General features: G+C 42.4%; 1 protein-coding gene across 1 annotated transcript in view; it reads right to left on the bottom strand.

Annotated features, from left to right (window-relative positions):
- Positions 1-16,199, bottom strand: part of CLIC4 (chloride intracellular channel 4) — a 72,171-nt gene extending 55,972 nt beyond the window's left edge. Inside the window, exon 1 of the mRNA XM_027577692.2 lies at positions 15,947-16,199. Within this exon, the coding sequence (XP_027433493.1) occupies positions 15,947-16,018 (72 nt within the window). The 5' untranslated portion in view covers positions 16,019-16,199. The remainder of the gene's footprint in view (positions 1-15,946) is intronic.
- Positions 16,200-18,295: the final 2,096 nt, after the last annotated feature.

Below are 18,295 nucleotides of genomic sequence, written 5' to 3'. Positions count from 1 at the left end.
CTTGTAAATGGTTTGGTTTTTCTTTAAAGGACAAAGGAAGACAGACCATAGGACTAAACAGTTTGGTAGCCTTTTAAGTGAGCCAAAAGTTAAAAAAAAAAAAAGAAACAAACAAACAAAAAACCTCAGATCCAAAAGCACTGGCTGATCTCATTAGCTCTGCTTAAGAAACTTTATAGATGTGACTTCACTCCTGGATTACACTTCTATATTTAGTTTATACCTAATATGGATAAAGTCCCGAACTAACAGCCGTTTCCTCTCTCCACAAAAAGAAACTTCCTTGCTTTTTTTTCTATCAACAATGCAAAGATTAGTGTAGGCTCCTGCTCCTCTAAAAGGAGAGGTTAAAAAAAAAAAAAAGCAAAGAAAAATATTAACAATTTGGTATGTTATTTCTGTTAAACTCGGACTGCTTTGACACTTAAAATGGTAAAACAATCCTAAAATCAAATATGTGATGTTCCAGTCAAGTTCCTTAACAAGTTTATAAATAAACCCTTTAAAGAACTTTTACAAAATACTAATTAACCGGGCCTCAAAAATGCACAGAGGTGAGGTCATGGAAATTTTACAGTTTCCTTTCAAATCTAACTGCAAGAACTGAAAGCAACCAAACTCATTTAACGAACCATTTGGAGTCGCTGATTGTTAGTATGTTTTAGGAATACCCTTAAACATTCTCAGAGTTTTTTATTTTTATTTTTCAGGGTGACTGAATACAGCAAAGAGTGAAAACAATTAGATAAACATTCGAGTTTCAAATAAAAGAAAGGATAATAAACAAATAAAAAAGCTCTTAGTGGTTAAGAGTCAGGCTCTGGATAACAAAGACCTTGGTACAAATCCCAGTTCTGCTACTTACCAGCCCCATGACCACACACAAGCAATGATCTCTCTAAACCTCACATGTAAAATAGTATCCATAGTACCTTCAGAGTTTATAGGAGGATTAAATTAGCTAACATGTAAAGGGCTTGGCACACTGTGCCTGGACCAGAGAGAGTAAGCTTGCAATACTGTTATATTATATATATTATAATATATTATATATATTATACATGTATTATATATTATATATATTATATTATATATAAATAAGCGGCCCTATTTTATAACTCTTATTCTGACTTTAACAGAAAAACAAAAACTTAACTCTATTTTCATGTATCAGTGTACTCTATTTTATACAGGAATAAATTAAATAGTTTCAAGAAGCTTAAAACACGGGGTGCCTGGGTGGCTCAACTGTTAAGCATCTGCCTTCGGCTCAGGTCATGATCCCGGGGTCCTTGGATTGAGCCCAATGCCTGCTCCATGGGAAGCCTGCTTCTCCCTCTCCCACTCCCCCTGCTTGTGTTCCCTCTCTCACTGTGTCTCTCTCTGTCAAATAAATAAATAAAATCTTTTAGAAAAAAAGCTTAAAACATTATCATAAAATGCAGTGTTTTAAAATCAGTTTAAGATCGGACGCCTGGGTGGCTCAGATGGTTAAGCGTCTGCCTTTGGCTCAGGTCAGGATCCCAGAGTCCTGGGATCGAGTCCCGCATTGGGCTCCCTGCTCCTTGGGAGCCTGCTTCTCCCTCTGCCTCTCTCTCTCTCTCTCTCTCTCTCTGTCTCTCATGAATAAATAAATAAAATCTTTAAAAAAAAATCAGTTTAAGATCCCTACATCACTTATCAATTATAGCCATGCTAAAGTTTTAACGTTTGCTTATCATCCCATTGTAGTATAAAGTAAAAATTTAAAACAACAACAATCTCAGGGTCTAGAAATAAATTAAGAATTAGGAGACTTCAACTCTCTCTACTCTAATCCCTTAAAAATTACTAAGCATAAAACCTGTCAATCTACACTAGCTCAATTTCTTCTGCTACAAATTAAGTAGAAAGAACCTGATCTCTCCTAAACATGTCTGTATTTCCCGTAAAGCATTACATAAATGTCAGTTAATATATGACCAGCTCAACTTTATAATACCACAAAAATCAAGGAATAGTAAAATGTAGTAGCACAAGAAGCTATTATGCCAAATCCATAATTCAAAAAGTACTTCCACAGAACCACTAGATCCAATAAGCCACAGATTACTCCTCTTTACTTCTTTATGCTCTAAAAAAGAAAGAAAGGAAGAAAAAAGAAAACCACTCTTACTAATAATAGACTCTTAAGCTTGAGCTACTAGTCCAGAAAGAGCTGCTGAGGCAGAGTTTAAGATGGCAGAGTCCAATCTGAATGTCCTTTAGTTATCTAGAAAGTGTCAACACAATCATGGTTCACTTAATTCAGGAATAAATTTGAGTCTAATCTTGGATTTTTTTTTTTTACACTAAATATGCTCTTCCGATAAAGAAGGGTAAGTGCCCCCACCTATTTATTTGTAGTGGCAGCCTGGCAGATGCTTCTCTTAGTAACATCCTGGAGATTGAAACCACATATATTGAACATATAAACTAGCCATGAGAGGCACCTGGGTGCATCTGCCTTCGCTCAGTCGTGGGATCGAGCCCTGCGTCAGGCTCCCTGCTGAGTGGGGAGCCTACTTCTGCCTCTCCTCCCAGCTCATGCTCTCTATCTCTGTTGCTCTCTCTCTCAAATAAATAAATTCTTTTTAAAATAAAAATAAAATAAAATAAGCTAACCATGAGCCGATACAGTCTTAACTCAGCATTCCAGAGGCCCATGGAATAATAATAAGCCAACAATGCTTACTATATGCTAGACCTTAAGTTTTTTTTCTTGTATTAGCTCTTTTAATTTTTACAAAAGCCCAAGAAGTAGACCATTACCCTAGTGAAGACCCTAAGGCAGCTAGCGAAAGGTAGTACCGGTATTGAAACAGTCCACGCTCTTAACCACTACAGCATGACAATGTAACACAAAGATCCAGTCTTCCAAATGCAACTCAACTGCCTACTTGAAATATTAATTCTAACCATCCTCAACTCTGAAACAGACTATTTAGTGCCTACAGAGGGAATACAAAGGATACTTGAAGTCAACAGTCATCCCCTGGCTCTGACTTTGGGATCTCGAATCCCAAATACTACCGAGGATAGAAAGAACCTTTCCGATCAATACCAAGGTAGCACTATGATCTAGCACAGGAGTCTCTGCTGAGTCATCAAGACAGTGACTGCAACTCTTCATCCCACTGGCTGTCAAGCCACACACTCAGGGACAGGACACAATCGTGGACTTTCCCTTTGCTCTTTTCTATTGTGCAAGAAAAAAAAGTAAATCTTCATTTCAATCTAAAATTACCGTCTTGAGGCACTAAATCAAAATGAACTGAGCCCAGCGATCTGCATCATATTCTATTTCTCTGGCTTCTTGTACAAAGATTTCTGTGAATTTAATAAGCATTTGCTTTTCCCCAAGCATATGACATTTTATGTCTTCTTTTCCCACCTGCTTTCTCTGGAATCAACCCTGTGCAAGGGAGAAAAAAGCTTCTGTATATTCCCTCAGCATACATTTTACTGAGTTAAGACATGTAATGCAGTTAACACAGGGCCTGGCACATAGAAAGCACCCCATTAATGTTTATATTATTTCAGTTAAGTATGAAATACTCTTCTATATATTCATTCTATCTCATGCATTTGGGAAACGCAACAGAAAAATCAGTCAGTGGTAATAAGCACATCTACTCTAAATATACACAAAACAAACCTTCCTCCGAGTGAAAAAGGCATCCCAGTGAATTATGACAACTCCCATGGGAAATATTTTCCCCTCTAACAGGATGGTGTAGTGTTCCTTCCAACACTGTAGCTCTTTCAGCTCATAATTTTTAAAAATGCCTCCCCCTAAAATGTTTCCCCTTCTGGCTACCAACCTGTCCCTTCTACATGGCCAAGTTTCTCATTAGAGCTGGCTTCACACGCTGCCCCTACTCTTGCTTCCACTCACTCTTGCACCTACACCACTCTGGCCTACGCCACTCCAGCATCCCCACCAGGATTCCACCAAGAGTGCTACAGTGTTACCAATGACTTCCAGGCCGATAAATCAAATAGACACTCATCTTTACTCCACACAAATGGCCACTCCCTTCTTAAAAGCCTCTCCTGGCTCCTCTGGTACTTCACTCCTACAGTCCTCCTCTTTCCCACGCTGCCTACTGCAGCTCCCCGCTCTCCTTCAGTTTCTCCTCTAACACTGCACCCGTTAAGTGTTGAGAGTTCCTCAGAGCTTGGTCCTGGGCATTTTCCCTGCTACTCTTCATTCATCCACTGCATGATCTCACACACTTTAAATACCACATAAATATCATACATACGTATCAAGGCTGAACATCAGATCTGTATATCCAGCTTTTCTACTAGACATCACCCCTTGACTTCTCAGTCATCTGAAACTCATCAAGTCAAAACCTGAACACTGTCTGCTCCTCCTCCATCTCAATAAAAGGCACTGCTACCAACCAGTGAATCTGATTAGAAACTCACATCTCCTTCAGTATCTTCCTATTGACTCCACCTTCAAAATTTATCTCAAATTCATTCTCTTCTCCCCATCACCACCCTAATCCAAACCACCACCATCTCTTTCTCAACTACAATGGCCTCCATGTAGTTTGCCTTGTTTCCACTCTTGCCTTTCCTCTCCAGTTCCCTTTCCGGGGAGCAGCCAGACTACTCATCTTAAAGTGCACATCAAACCATGGCACTCGCTTGCTTAAACCATTTTGAGAACTGCTCTTTTTACTAAGGATAAAATCCACATGACTTACAAAGACCTCCATGATGTGGCCCATCTATATCTCACTCTGGACCTCAATTTTGTTCTCTCCATTCCAGGCATACCCTCAAACAAAAGTATTTGTTGACTATTTCCAGCCTTTACATGTAGCAATTCCTCCAGCCTGGAATCCTCTCCCCCCCATTCTTCTCCTAATCACCATTCATCCAAATGTCATTTCTCAGAGAACACCTCACTCAGCTTTCATTTAATCGGATTTCCTGTCATTCCTTCTCAAGAAGCCCTGTTCTTGTCCTTAATGTAATTACATACTGTCTTTATTTGTGTATTTCTTTAACATAAGCCTCTCCCACTAGACAAGAGATTACATAAGGTCTTAACATACTCAATGTAACATCAACTCCTGATCTCCTCCCCGTCAGAACCAGCTCTCCACAGCCTTCCCCATCTCAATTAATAGCAACCTCACCATTCTATAATTTCTTCAGAACGAAAATCTCAGAATTATCTTTGACCCCTCTTTCTCTCATATTCCACATCAGGAAATTCTGTTATCTCCATCTTAGAAATATATCTAGACTCAGACTACTTCACACCTTAGCCCAAGCCACCATCTCTTGCCTGAATTACTAAATAGACACCTAATTGGTCTCTCTGCTTCTGACCATGCCTCCTTATGTGCTATCCTCTGCAATGTTATCCAAATGTCCTGTTAAGTCAAAAACAGCACCTCCTACCATTCCCCATGCTCCTTACCCTACACTTCAGTTTTCTTCATAGCCCTTATCACTAGCAGACATGCATTTATCGTTTGCCTCTGCCACCTGAATATGAACTCCAGGCTGTTCCTCGTTGTAGCCAAGCCACCACAACACTACCTCAATATCTGTTCAATGACTGAAAGAAAAAAGAATAATTATTCTGGTAGGCAGAAATTGGAGGTGGGAGAGGCGCTGGAGCAGTCAAAGATATTTCAAATGAAGGAAACACCAGGAAAAATCTTACATGAAGGCAGAGAAGTACAGGGCATGTTCAGGATGAGTCTAGCTAGAATATGAGGTAAATTTGCAGCTGCTATGGGAGATAAGCCCGGGAACATAGCTGGGTCATGATCTGGAAGATTCTGACTGCCAGATCAAGTTGTTGTATCTAATTCAATAAACTAGAGAAAGTAGGATCCACTTAACATTTGAGGCGAGAAGTATCAGTTTTATTTTAGACAGATTAAAATTACAGAATATTAATAATAACTAAATTATTGAGGGAAAAGATACAAGTTTTTTTAAACAACTGATAATATACACCATACTTAGACTCCATAATACTAACTACACTTCATCTGTCAGCATACAACATAAACATTTCACTCATCTCTAAGTCAATTAGTTCATTTAGTTTGTCACATAAATCATTTCTTAAGGTCTTAATTCAACTGGAATTTTTTTTTTGTTTTTGGTGGGGGGCAGAGGGAGAGGGAGAGAGAAGAATCTTAGGTAGGCTCCACGCCCCACACAGAGCCCGACTCAGGGCTCAATCTCACCACCCTGAGATCATGACCTGAGCCGAAATCAAGAGTCAGACGCGCAACCGACTGAGCCACCCAGGTGCCCCTTAACTGGATTTTAAAAAGCACAAGACAAAAAGTTACTATACTATACAGGAAAAAGCCATCAACCATGGCTCATTTACTCACCTGCTGACTGTCCATTAGGCTATACAGTGAGCTCCTTCAAGACTAGAGACTTGCTCTTATTTCTTTATCTCTCCAGCACTTACTGCATGGAATGTATTCAATTAACATTTGCTTCTATTAATAATATCCCTAAACTGTGCTGGACCATTTCTAGATAAAGATTGTACCCTATATCCTCTAACCTACTATAAGATTGAAGGAGAAAATTAATACTAAAAAATCATTTGGATTTTCAGAACAGATTTCTCCTAAAGAGCGTAAAAGAACAGCCTACCTCAAACCATTTAATCAATATCTATTCTATGAGCAATTCTAGGTGTTGGCAAATTTCACAACAAAAAAAAAGCTTGCTTTCTTCCAGCAAAGATCAAACAGAGTAAATGCTCTTTTAGTGCCATTAGGAAGATAAATCCAGATACAATCTGAGTTTCTCTGAAAAAAATGAAATAAAGTATATTTCCTTTAAACCAACTCACAACTCAGTACATGTTACACACTAGACTGGGCTTCATTTTTCATTCCAAGTATTTTGCTGTCATGAAGAACATTAAAATATTATACTCTCATCAATAATTCATGCAAGTTTATAGAAAAGACTATGACATACAACAAAATAGAAATAGCAGCCATTTCCAAAGGAGGAGTTATAAGCAATTTTATTTTATGTGTGTTTTCTAGGTTGTCTACAATAAATGCATACGCTTTGTTATAATTGGGGGGGAAAAACGTGTTTTTTTAAAAGGCCCATTACATATAAAATGAATATACTCGGAAGCAGAAAGGAAATGACAGTACTTTCCAAATTTGGGGCCAATATTTAAACAAAAGTAGACCAAAGTTAGATACTACTTATGCTAAGTGACTAAAAAACCGAATATTGTAACCAAGGGTCCTGCTGACAATTACAAAATGTAAACAAAGTTTGTGTTACCGATAGCTAGCAACAGTTTTTCCACCATTCAGTGAAGAATCGACAAGCCTTCAACATTTCTAAGCCAAAACTTGGGATCTCTGTGTTAACTAAAATATGCTGCAATTTAGAACATCAAGTAACAGAAAACTGCACACTCTTCGAAGTTTATTTCTTTGAAAATATTTCAATTCCATCTCGAACATTTCTATGTTCAAGGCCAAAATTTCATTTCCTAAGTCTGAACCTTCTTTTTCTCCCATTAGCCTGTTAGTCCAGCAGCCGTCATGGCTACCGCAGTGGCAGCTTCCTTAGCAGCGCAACAGCCCACTTCAGTTTGTCTTCAGTTTTCAATGAACTTTCCCTCTGGTCACCTACCACCCAGTCTCCACCTCCAAAATAAAGGAACTAGTTGTTAGCAGAGCAAAACAAGCAAAGAACTCACATATCCTTACAAGTTCTTAATGACTTCAGCTTTTCTAGTCTCCAGTGTTTCCTCAGATTCTCTTTCTTTCTTCTCTCACAGATAGAAATAATTAGCTATGCGATGTGGTGGGAAAATCCAATACTTCAATTATTACAGACGACTGACATGTTTACAACTCTATTATAATGAGAACGAAATCCTTTTCATAAGAATGAGTTATTGCACATGTCAAGTTGGAATAATTTTATCACAAAAAGAAAAAGGGGGGGTATGATCCTTAGAGCCACACTGTATTTCAGCTTCAAGAAAAGCAAAAAGAAGGAAAAAAAGAAAGAAAAGAAAAGAAAAAAGAAAAGAAAAGAAAAAAGGGGCTTCCTTTTGCCTGGCTTCTTGGCTGGTTCAGTTGGTGGAGCATGTGACTCTTGATCTCAGGGTTCTGGGTTCGAGCCCCACATTGGATGCAGAGATTACTTTAAAAAGTGAAACCTTTAAGGGTGCCTGGGTGGCTCAGTCGGTTAGGCCGCTGACTCTTGATTTTGGCTCAGGTCATGATTCCAGGGTTGTGAGATCGAGCCCAGCCTGTTTAAGATTCTCTCTCTCCTCTCCCTCTGCCCCTACCCACCTCTCTCTCCCTCTTTAAAAAAAAAAAAAAAAAAAGAAAGTGAAATCCTAAAAAAACAAAAAAACATGCCTCTTAAGAAAAAAAGGCAAAACAAAAATCTATGAAACAAAATATATGCACGATAAACTCAGGTCAATATCTGGCCCTGGTTCTAATATTGTTACTTCTTCAAAGTAACCATTAAACCATTAAAGTTTAAGACTCTAATATTGTTACTTCTTCAAAGTAACCATTAACCATTAAAATTTAAGATACTCTTAGTCTACCTGTAGACTTGGATCTCACATACTTTAAATACCACATAAATATCACATATATGTATCAGGAGACTTTCACATACAGTCTTACTTATCTACATTAAGTTGTTACTTCCATAAATTTAGACTAATAGAGTATTCTGGTTTTAAATAAAGGGGAGGGGCGGGCGCCTGGGTGGCTCAGACGGTTAAGCGTCTGCCTTCGGCTCAGGTCATGATCCCAGGGTCTTGGGATCGAGTCCCGCATCGGCTCCCTGCTCCTTGGGAGCCTGCTTCTCCCTCTGCCTCTCTCTCTGTCTCTCATGAATAAATAAATAAAATCTTTAAAAAGGGGGGGGGAGGGGCACCTGGGTGGCTCAGATGGTTAAGCATCTGCCTTTGGCTCAGGTCATGATCCCAGGGTCAGGAGCCTGCTTCTCCCTCTCCCTCTGCCTGCCACTCCCCCTGCTTGTACTCTCTCTCTGTCAAATAAATAAAATCTTTAAAAAAATAAAATAAAATAATAAAGTAAATAAATGAATAAATGAAAGAAAAAACAGAAACCAAACAAGGCTAATTGATATTCCTTATACCAATACCAAGTACTGAGCACTGAGGGATAAAAGCCAAGTCCAAAAAAAGAAGACAGGATTAAAAGTTCCAAGAGAACTCACAAACCGATACCCTGAATTAAATTTAGATTCCTGTTAATTCATAGTTGGAAGGTTTGTAATGATGTAATCTTCCTTCAGAAATTTCCCTTTCCATTCTCTACAAGAGTCTCTAAAATGGGTAAACTCATCTTAACTTACCCCTACCTGATCTAAATCCTAATTAATGCTTTAATCACACTTCCCAGCCGGCCTAACACATTTCCCTTTTATGGACTCACTAATTCCCTACCCAGGAGACACCTGACGCTGAGGATTCACAGTACTAATGAAACAGGAAGTGGGAAAGTCTTGCTCAGCATCCTTTTACTGGCTTCTCAGCATCTCTGTGAGCATCCTTTCAAACCAACTGTAATTTTCAGGGACAGCCAGGTCTTCCCCACTGCCTCTTTCCTATCACTATTCATATTGTGTTAGGCTTCGCATTGATTCAGTCCCCTACCTCAGCAGCCCCCATCCGGGGTCCCTTTCCCTCAGAATTTTACAGTTAACCAAAATCGTGACCTTGGCCCTTACAAAGAGTAGCACTGGGAGGACTTCAGGAATAGGTGAGACACGTAGAAAGAACAGAGTTCCCACTAATGTCATATTTTACATTCATTTTTATCTCCTGAATTTTCCTCTCTGGAAACCTCAAAGGAATGTCAAACCAATTAGAGCCAAGGTAACATTGTCTTAATGTTGAATTTGTTTTGTTCAATTTTAAGAACAAAGTTCCCAGCATCACTTCCTATAGAAAATGTATTTCATTTGTGTTAAAAAAGGAGGTTGAAAGCTGCCCTTGATACAAAATATACAGAACTCACTTTATACTGGCAAAATAGCTGACAGTTTGCCCTTCTCTGTGATCCAACTGCACCCTCCCAAATGCCATGGAGAAGCTGTTGAGTAGACAGCAATCCAAAACATAGGGAAGTGTTAGGAGAACAAACGAGGCTGGGAAAATTGTATGTCTGAGCAAAAACCTAAGTAAGGTTTGAAAAGTCTCATCCTCAACTTTTAAATAACTTGTCTCCTTGGCACGATGGATTTGAATCACTCCTGGCTCCTTCTTTCAAAAGTATCATTCTATCTACTATTTCCCGAATAATGAGTTTACAAGTAATGTCAAAACTAACATTCCCCTCTCTCCCTCCCTCTCTCTGTGTCAAATAAATATTAAAAAAAAAAAACCTAACACTCCCATTCTTGGCTATTCCCAATCCACCTATTCTACCCACTTTTTTAAGGTCAAGTCCAAATCTACTTCCATCTTTCCCCCATCTCTTAGCTTTATATGAATTACACTTGACTCCTTAAGCATGTATCATCTTGTGTTGTTGTTTTCTTTCCAATAAAATTTATAAACGTAAGTATAGGAAATGTTTAATAATTTCTTATAACTTCCATAGTACCTAGTTCAGTACTGGGCACTTAATTCACTCCAATAAATGCTTTAAGTCACAGATAATCAGATGGAAGTGATCTTAATGATGATCTAGCCCAAACCCTTCTTTTACACCTCGCTTATATGAATTATGCTTGACAATCAGAACTCCACCATTTACTTTTTTAAGAGCAATGGTTCTTAAACCTGTGTCAGGAATCCCCAGAAAAAAAAAGACTCACATAGGATTTTTTATGTAATTTCAAGGATTTATACAGAATCCCCTGAATGCTATTAATGAAGCCTACATTTAAGAATAATATACTGTCGGGGCACCTGGGTGGCTCAGTCATTAAGCGTCTGCCTTCGGCTCAGGTCATGATCCCAGAGTCCTGGGATCGAGCCCTGTATCGGGCTCCCTGCTCTGCGGGAAGCCTGCTTCTCCCTTTCCCACTCCGCCTGCTTGTGTTCCCTCTCTCGCTGTGTCTCTATCAAATAAATAAATAAAATATTTAAAAAAAAGAGTAATATACTGTCATTAAAAAAAAAAAGAATAATATATTGTCATCAACAAAAAAATAAGTCTTTACTGTGTGCCAAGCCCTATTCCTAATGCTTTCCATAGAATGGTGTATGGCTAGATCACATTTCCCAGCCTTCCTTGCAATTAGAAGAAGCCATGTGATCAAGTTCTCCCCAGTCGAATGAGAAAGGAAGTGACAGGCAGAACTTCTGGGTTAGGGCCCTTAAGAGACATGTGCCTCCTACATATACTCCACCTCCCACTGGCTATAAACAACTTCCCAGCCACCAGCTTTGACAGCTTAGGGGAGTTCAATGCTCTGGAGATTGCTGGAAAAACAAGTTGTTAACACTTTGGTCCCTGTATGACTAAGAAAGAATGCCACCCCAATGTCTAAAACACTCTCCCTGGGGGGCGCCTGGGGGGCTCAGTCGTTAAGTGTCTGCCTTCAGCTCAGGTCATGATCCCAGAGTCCTGGGATCAAGCCCCGCATCAGGCTCCCTGCTCCGCAGGAAGCCTGCTTCTCCCTCTCCCACTCCCCCTGCTTGTGTTCCCTCTCTCACTGTGTCTCTCTGTCAAATAAATCAATGAAATCTTTAAAAAATAAAAATAAATAAAAATAAAACACTCTCCCTGGACTGCTAAGTGAAAAAGGAAATAAACTTCCATCTTGTTTGAATCATTGTTTAGGATGAATTATTTATTAAAGCACTTCAGACTACCCTAATTAATACATACAGATTAGCAGCTAATCCCTTCAGCAACCCTATAAAATTGTTGTTATTATTATTATCCTGAAATTAGAGGTCAGGAATTTGAGGCGCTAAGAACTTAGGAAACTTGCCTGACACACTACTTGAAGCCAGAGTCAAGCCAAGCAGTCTGGCTCCAGGGCCCATGCACACTGGAAATCCTGCCAAATATCTCAAAAGAAACAGTTATTCTTGTGTGTTATGCCACCCTGCACCAGACTAATTTTTTACAACCACCACCCCAATCCCAGCAGTTTAGTGACCACTGCCAACAGGGATTGTCCTGGTTCAAAATCATGCACCAACAAGTTTAAATTCCAGCCCATAAAGGGCGCCTGGGTGGCTCAGTCAGTTGAGCATCCCCACTTTTTGGTTTTGGCTGGGGTGGTGACCTTAGGGTCATGGGATGGAGTCCCAAGTAGGGCTCTGCTCTCAGCAGGCAGTCAGCTTCTCTTTTTTTCCCTCTCCCCCGTCCCTCTCCCTGTCTCTCTCTCAAATAAATAAATCGTTAAATAAATAAATTCCAGCCCATAAAAGTAAACTCTACAAAGGGATTCCTTCTATGCTAAGATCAGAAATACCATCGCATCATACCAAAGCTACTAGGAGGGGCTGGGGAGTCAGCAGTGTCAACAGAAGTTGGGTTTATACAAGCCAGAGAAAAAAACGAACATCAGTCATTTTCAATTTCTCTCATTGTGTGGTTCAATAATTAATATTTTTACTTAGTACAGAAATCTTGGTTCCCAAATTCTAAACACGGCCAAGAAGAAATATTGATGGAAAATATGGCAGGTACCAGAAAAGACTAGAAGTACCACAAACTAGAGGGAGGGTAAAGTAGGTAGATAAAACCACATGGGGTTTTAGAGGCAAAGGACCAAGGTTTGAGACTCAGACTATGAGGACCTAAGTAAGTAGTTCCCAATTCCAAAGCATGTCAGACATATATATAAACAGCAAAGTGCTAAGAAAAAAGGAAACAAATCTCATTTTAAACATTTGGTACCCTCTTATTTTCCAGGCACTTAGAAGAATATACAGACTTTACCTTCAAGGAACTGTCTATCTAGAAGGGGAGATATGCATATAAATATGTACACACAAAATGACACACACTTAGTATCTATTTTCTGTGTATCAGAAACTTTTCTAATCTTATTACATGCTCCACATACCAACTAACTTATTTCTATGAGCTTGGTCTATTAATATCCTAACTGTACAGATGAGGCACGGAGAGGTTTAAGTATTGTGTCCTGGGACACACAACTAGTAAGTGAACAAAGTGGACCAGAAATTTTAATTACATTCAAATCATAAAGAAGCTTATGCCCTTGCTAAAGGCTCTGAATTTCACCCTATTGGTCAGTGGTTCCCAACTAGAGCTGGTATATCAAAATATATACACCTACCAGGCCCCCCTTGGTGGGGGAAGAAGGCATTCCCACTGTTGAGGATGACGGCCTTTGTAAGCTGCTTTTACTATTGGGAGGGTGCCCTACCTTCTGGGTATTGGGGTAAACAAACACAAATGGAGAACTGCACTTATCCAGGTGATGGGGAGCCACTGGCCTCAGGGGCAGAGAACTCCAAAAACAACACTCACCAGGAAGGCAACGTAGCTGTGAGTCCAGTCACACTAGTTAGTAAGGTCCTGGTCTATTTCTCTTAAATTTAAAGCTACCTAAACAGGGAAGCTCAATATCCTTTTCACTCATATGCTTTAAGTATATATAACAGTTTTTGGCTACACACTCAGATACCTCTTGGCAGAATAATTAACACTGTTTAACATACCATGCTGAACAACCATGGCCTCTGCCCCCTCAGTGCTTTCAAAATAACTATATTTACCAGGGTATCTTCCCCCATTTGCATTTCCCATACATAGGTTTTGAGAAGAAATCCAGAATACTCTTTAACAAAAAAAAAAAAAAAAAAAAAAGAATACTCTTTACAACAATTTACCTGGACCTTTTTTTTGCTCCTTTGAAACAATCTCCTGGTTTATATCAGTACAATGTTTTACCTAAGCAGAATCACAGGGCAGCAAAAAACATTTCACCTCTTATTTCACAAATGAAGAAAATAAGTCTCAGAAAGGGAAAACAACTTGCCCATTGAGTACAGAATTGAGACTTGAACCCTGGGTCTCTGCCACCAAGCCCCGTCAGAAAGGCTTACAATGAGTGGTAAGCAGCATGCTTTTAGGTGGATCACAACATTTTTTACTTTAATAGTTAGGCACAGGAGAAATATAATCACCACACCTAATCAGTTTCGGGTATTACTACGAGACGTATTTAGTAAATAATAATACATGTCCAACACAAATATGGAAAACTGGGAAGCAGTATACAATCACTCAAGTTTGAGAAACAATGCACCATGCCCCTCTCCTTCTAATTGAAGGGTTAAATTAATAGTAGGCAGAGCATTAAGCATTGATCTCTTCCTCTCTAATTCATACACTTGATTTCTTTTTCTTGTCTTGTTGTATTGGCTAGGACCTCCAGTACAAGGCGGAAAAGAAACCATTACTGATAGTATCCTTATCTGAGTCTAAATTTAATGCTACTTCTAAAGTTTCACCATTAAGTATTGTGGGTTTTTTTTTTTAGAACTTTAGTAGATACACTGTTTTTGAGTTTATGGAAATTCCTTCCTATTCCTAATTCAATAAAATTTTTTGAACACCGATCTGTGACCCACCCTTCTGCCTTCCACCCATCTTACTTTCTCTTATTTCAGGTTCCCTCCTACATCCTCTGCACTTCCCAGTACTGTATCTGTCACCCAAACAGAATCTTTGAAGATATTCTGGGGGTTCTATACCTGTCTGCTGTTCCAGTTCCCCGATCCAAAATGTTTCTAACACCAAAATATTTCTAACACCGAGAGCTGAAAGAAAATCCTAAAACAAACATTGTTCTGATCATGTCTTCTCTACCATCTCTCAAACACACCCTTCAGTATCTTCCCTTCTTTAAAATAAAAACTCAGGGAAAAAAAGAACGAAATTGTTCTAGATTCCTGTTAACTTTCCAATTCAGAGCCTAGCTCTGAATAAGCCTGCGTAAGTGACTATGAGAATCTCAAGGATTTTGAGGTTTTGAGGGAGGCAGCTGGAGCCAGATGTTCATAACTTCTCCTTTGCTAAAAAGAAAAATATTAAAATAGGAAAGAGATAAGGGTATAATCTGTAAGCAAATAAGATAGTTCCAGGAAAGAGACCAGAGGGGAAAATCAACCCTTTAAAGCCCAAGCAAGTTATGAATTCTTTCCCTCATCAGTTTTTCTTTCAAAACAAAAGGGCACACACAATCTTTCCCGAGGCAGCAACACCGAAGGGAGCAGCCAAAATGTTGCATCATACAAACCACTCCGAGTTTGAGAAACAAGAAACCCAGATGGTGGTAAAATACCTAAGACAGGAAAACCCAAGTCTTTCCCGGAAGCCCCGGAATGTCCGCTTTCTAAAAAAAAAAAAAAAAAAAAAAAAAATTTAAGATCGCGTCGAAAATTAAAGTTAGAGTTTCATGCCAGCGGGAAGCGAAATGCTCGTTGACAAAGCGTTCCAAGAAGTTGGGTTCATCATCTCCCGACTGAGAGGTTTCGGTCCCGGCCGGGGGAGACTAGGAGGTGAGGGTGGGCCGGCGCTAGGGCGGGAGCGGGGCCGGGGGTTACCGGGCCCACCCCCGCCCGGGTCCTGCGGGCAGCGGCGCGTCCCACGCCGACGCGGGACGACGGTCTGGCGGCCGCCGGAGCCCGCGCAGCTGGAAGCGGTGACCGCCACTCCGCGTGCCGGCTGCCGGGGGTGCCGGTCCCGCCCGGGCTCCCTCAACCGGCCGGGGCGGCGGGAAGGCGCGGGTGGGCCCGAGACAATGGGCCGGGGGCGCGGGAGCAGCTTCTCTGGGCCGGGGGGGGTCGGGCGCCGCGCGAGGGCGCAGTGGGGGCGCAGGGACGCCGCCCCTCCACGGCCCGCCGGGCGGACACCGGGGGTTCAGCGGGGCGGGACGGCGGGCGAGCGCTCACCTTGACGAAGAGCTCGATGACAGGCTCTTTGTCCTCCTCCTTCAGCCCGTTCAGCGGCATCGACAACGCCATGGCCGGTTCGGCTGCGCTCCGTGGACGGCGGCGGCGGCTGCTCCTGCTCCGGGGCTGCTCCGGCTGAGGGTTCCCGCCGCGCTGCGCTGCGCCTCCCTGGACAGTCCCGGCGTCGAGCTCTCAGCAGCCTCGCCTGCCCAGCACTGCCCCACGCCCCGCGCGCGACTCGGAGGCGTCCGCAGCCTGAGCCGCTTCAAGCCGCGGGGCGGGGCCCGGGGGCGGGGCCTCGTCGGGGGCGGGGCCAAAGGCCCTGCGTCTCGGGACCCTGGAGGAAACAAGGAGGACGCAGCTCGCGGGGTGTGGCTTCGGGCGGGGGCGGTAGAGAAGCTCAGGCTCGGGCAGTAGGTGGGTGGGACTCCGAGCCACGCCTCCCGAGGGGGCGGGTGGGAAATTCCCGCGGGGGCCGGAGCCTGACACCGCCTCCCGCCGCGGCGCGGGCGCGTCCTCGCAGCTGCTGCTGGCGCCCTGCCCGGTGACCTCATGCCTTCGGCTGGCCTGGGGAGGAGAGGAGGCGCCTCCCGCTCTGTCCGCCCACTGCAGCCCACTGGACTCAGCCCTTTTCCGCAGCGGCCACCTCCCCAACTCCCTCTGCTAGGCGGAGCTGCCTTCCAGAGGGACTTTTTGAAAAGTTTTCATCCCCTTAGAAACACCTTTTTTTTCCTCCTCTGACTTCTTCCTTTTTTCTTTGAATCTCCTGTCACTTCTATCTTGGAGCCAGCATATTGAAAAATATTTATGAAGCCCTCGTGAGTTTCAGGCCCCGGGTGGTAAACAGCACGGACATGATCCCTCTCCTAGAGCCTACAGTCTTGAGCTGCAACCCTAGTGCCTGAAGGCTAGGAAAGATTCCTAAGCCATTTCCATGCTCTTCCTCCTGCCTGGACTGATTTCTTACCCCCACTCACCTGGCCAACTCGAATGTGCATCAGAATCACCTGGGTGCTACACCCAGACCCGCTTTATCCATCTAATTCCACTTCTCTGGGGAAAGGGGAGATTCACATTTTAACAAGCATCAGGACAATTTTGATATAGGTGGTCCTTAAACCGGAGAAACTGTCCTGGGTTTTCGGCCCCAAAGACAGGGACTGTGACCCTTTGAGCCAGGCAGGAGGTAAGTACCTAGTCCAGGTTTGCTACTGCTGAATGCCTGGAGCAAATATCACCACCACCGCCCGCCCCGGAAAGAGTTACTTGTTCCCTCTTCTGACTTTCCGTAATACTTGACTCAGAACTTTTCCCCACTTCCCAGGTTCAGTTGAATGATGAAGGCCAGTCATATAGGAGGTTTGTCTCTCGACATCCTTAGTGTATTAACACATTTCAGTTTGAACAAATTGAATGTATGTGTGAAAATACTGTGAAACCTGCAGCTTCTTCCTCTCCCAGACCATAGCAAGTTGGTCAAATATTCTTGTAGGGACTCTGTGAAAGAGACAGTGTCCCCAGAGGTCAGGAGCCCTGCTCTAGAGTCAGACGAAGTCCTGAAACCCCTAAGCTTCAGTTTCATTATGGCGGGTGGGGCGCTCTCACCAGTCTCTGCCTTATGGCAAGTGCCACTCAGTCAGTGACGGCTGTTAGCTCTGCCCTGAGCCTTGTACCGTCCCCGTTCACCCCTGCAGCCTAGGATGACGTCATATTCAACTCCCTCCGTGACCAGCTTGTTTGTTGAAAAGAAACACCAGGGGGCTGCCCCACAGACAGGGACTTAACACCTAAAACAAACTGAAGTGCCTGTCTGGACTCTGAACTGAACTCAATGTTAGTTTTTCACGAAATTATGAACTGAACCAAAGTTCCCTTCCAGCCACCCCCTTCCACCCTGCCTGAAAAGCAACCAAAGTGGTCAACCGGTTCAAAGCAAACCCAAGTCTAAAACAATCAAATGAAACCTCAAAGAAGGCCCCAAACTGGCCCTGGAGCCGAGGAATATTTCCAGGCATCCTGTTCTCCCAGGTGTGCCTGAGGGGTTATCGAATTCAGTTTGAATCAGCGAACATTCCCTGCGGTGGCTGTTGCCAGTCACGTACTGGCCTCCTGGCACCAGGACAAAGAGATGGGGAAAGCCTGGAAGTAGGGCTCTTGAGACCTCCTTGACTACGCTCAGATCTTAGCTGTAAGGAAACCAGACATTCTCCTCCTCGGAACACTGAGGCAGTGGTGGTCTCCAAGGCTCAGACCCCAAGCCTGTGCTTAGAAACCCGGTCAAAGTCACTCCTACCTGGTTTTCCCACTTTCAACCCCATGGGCTCACAGGGATGGGGAGAGAGGGGGTGA

The sequence above is a fragment of the Zalophus californianus genome, chromosome 4, assembly GCF_009762305.2.
Source record: "Zalophus californianus isolate mZalCal1 chromosome 4, mZalCal1.pri.v2, whole genome shotgun sequence".
NCBI classification, from domain to species: domain Eukaryota; kingdom Metazoa; phylum Chordata; class Mammalia; order Carnivora; family Otariidae; genus Zalophus; species Zalophus californianus.
This window is presented reverse-complemented; position numbering and strand designations above follow the sequence as displayed.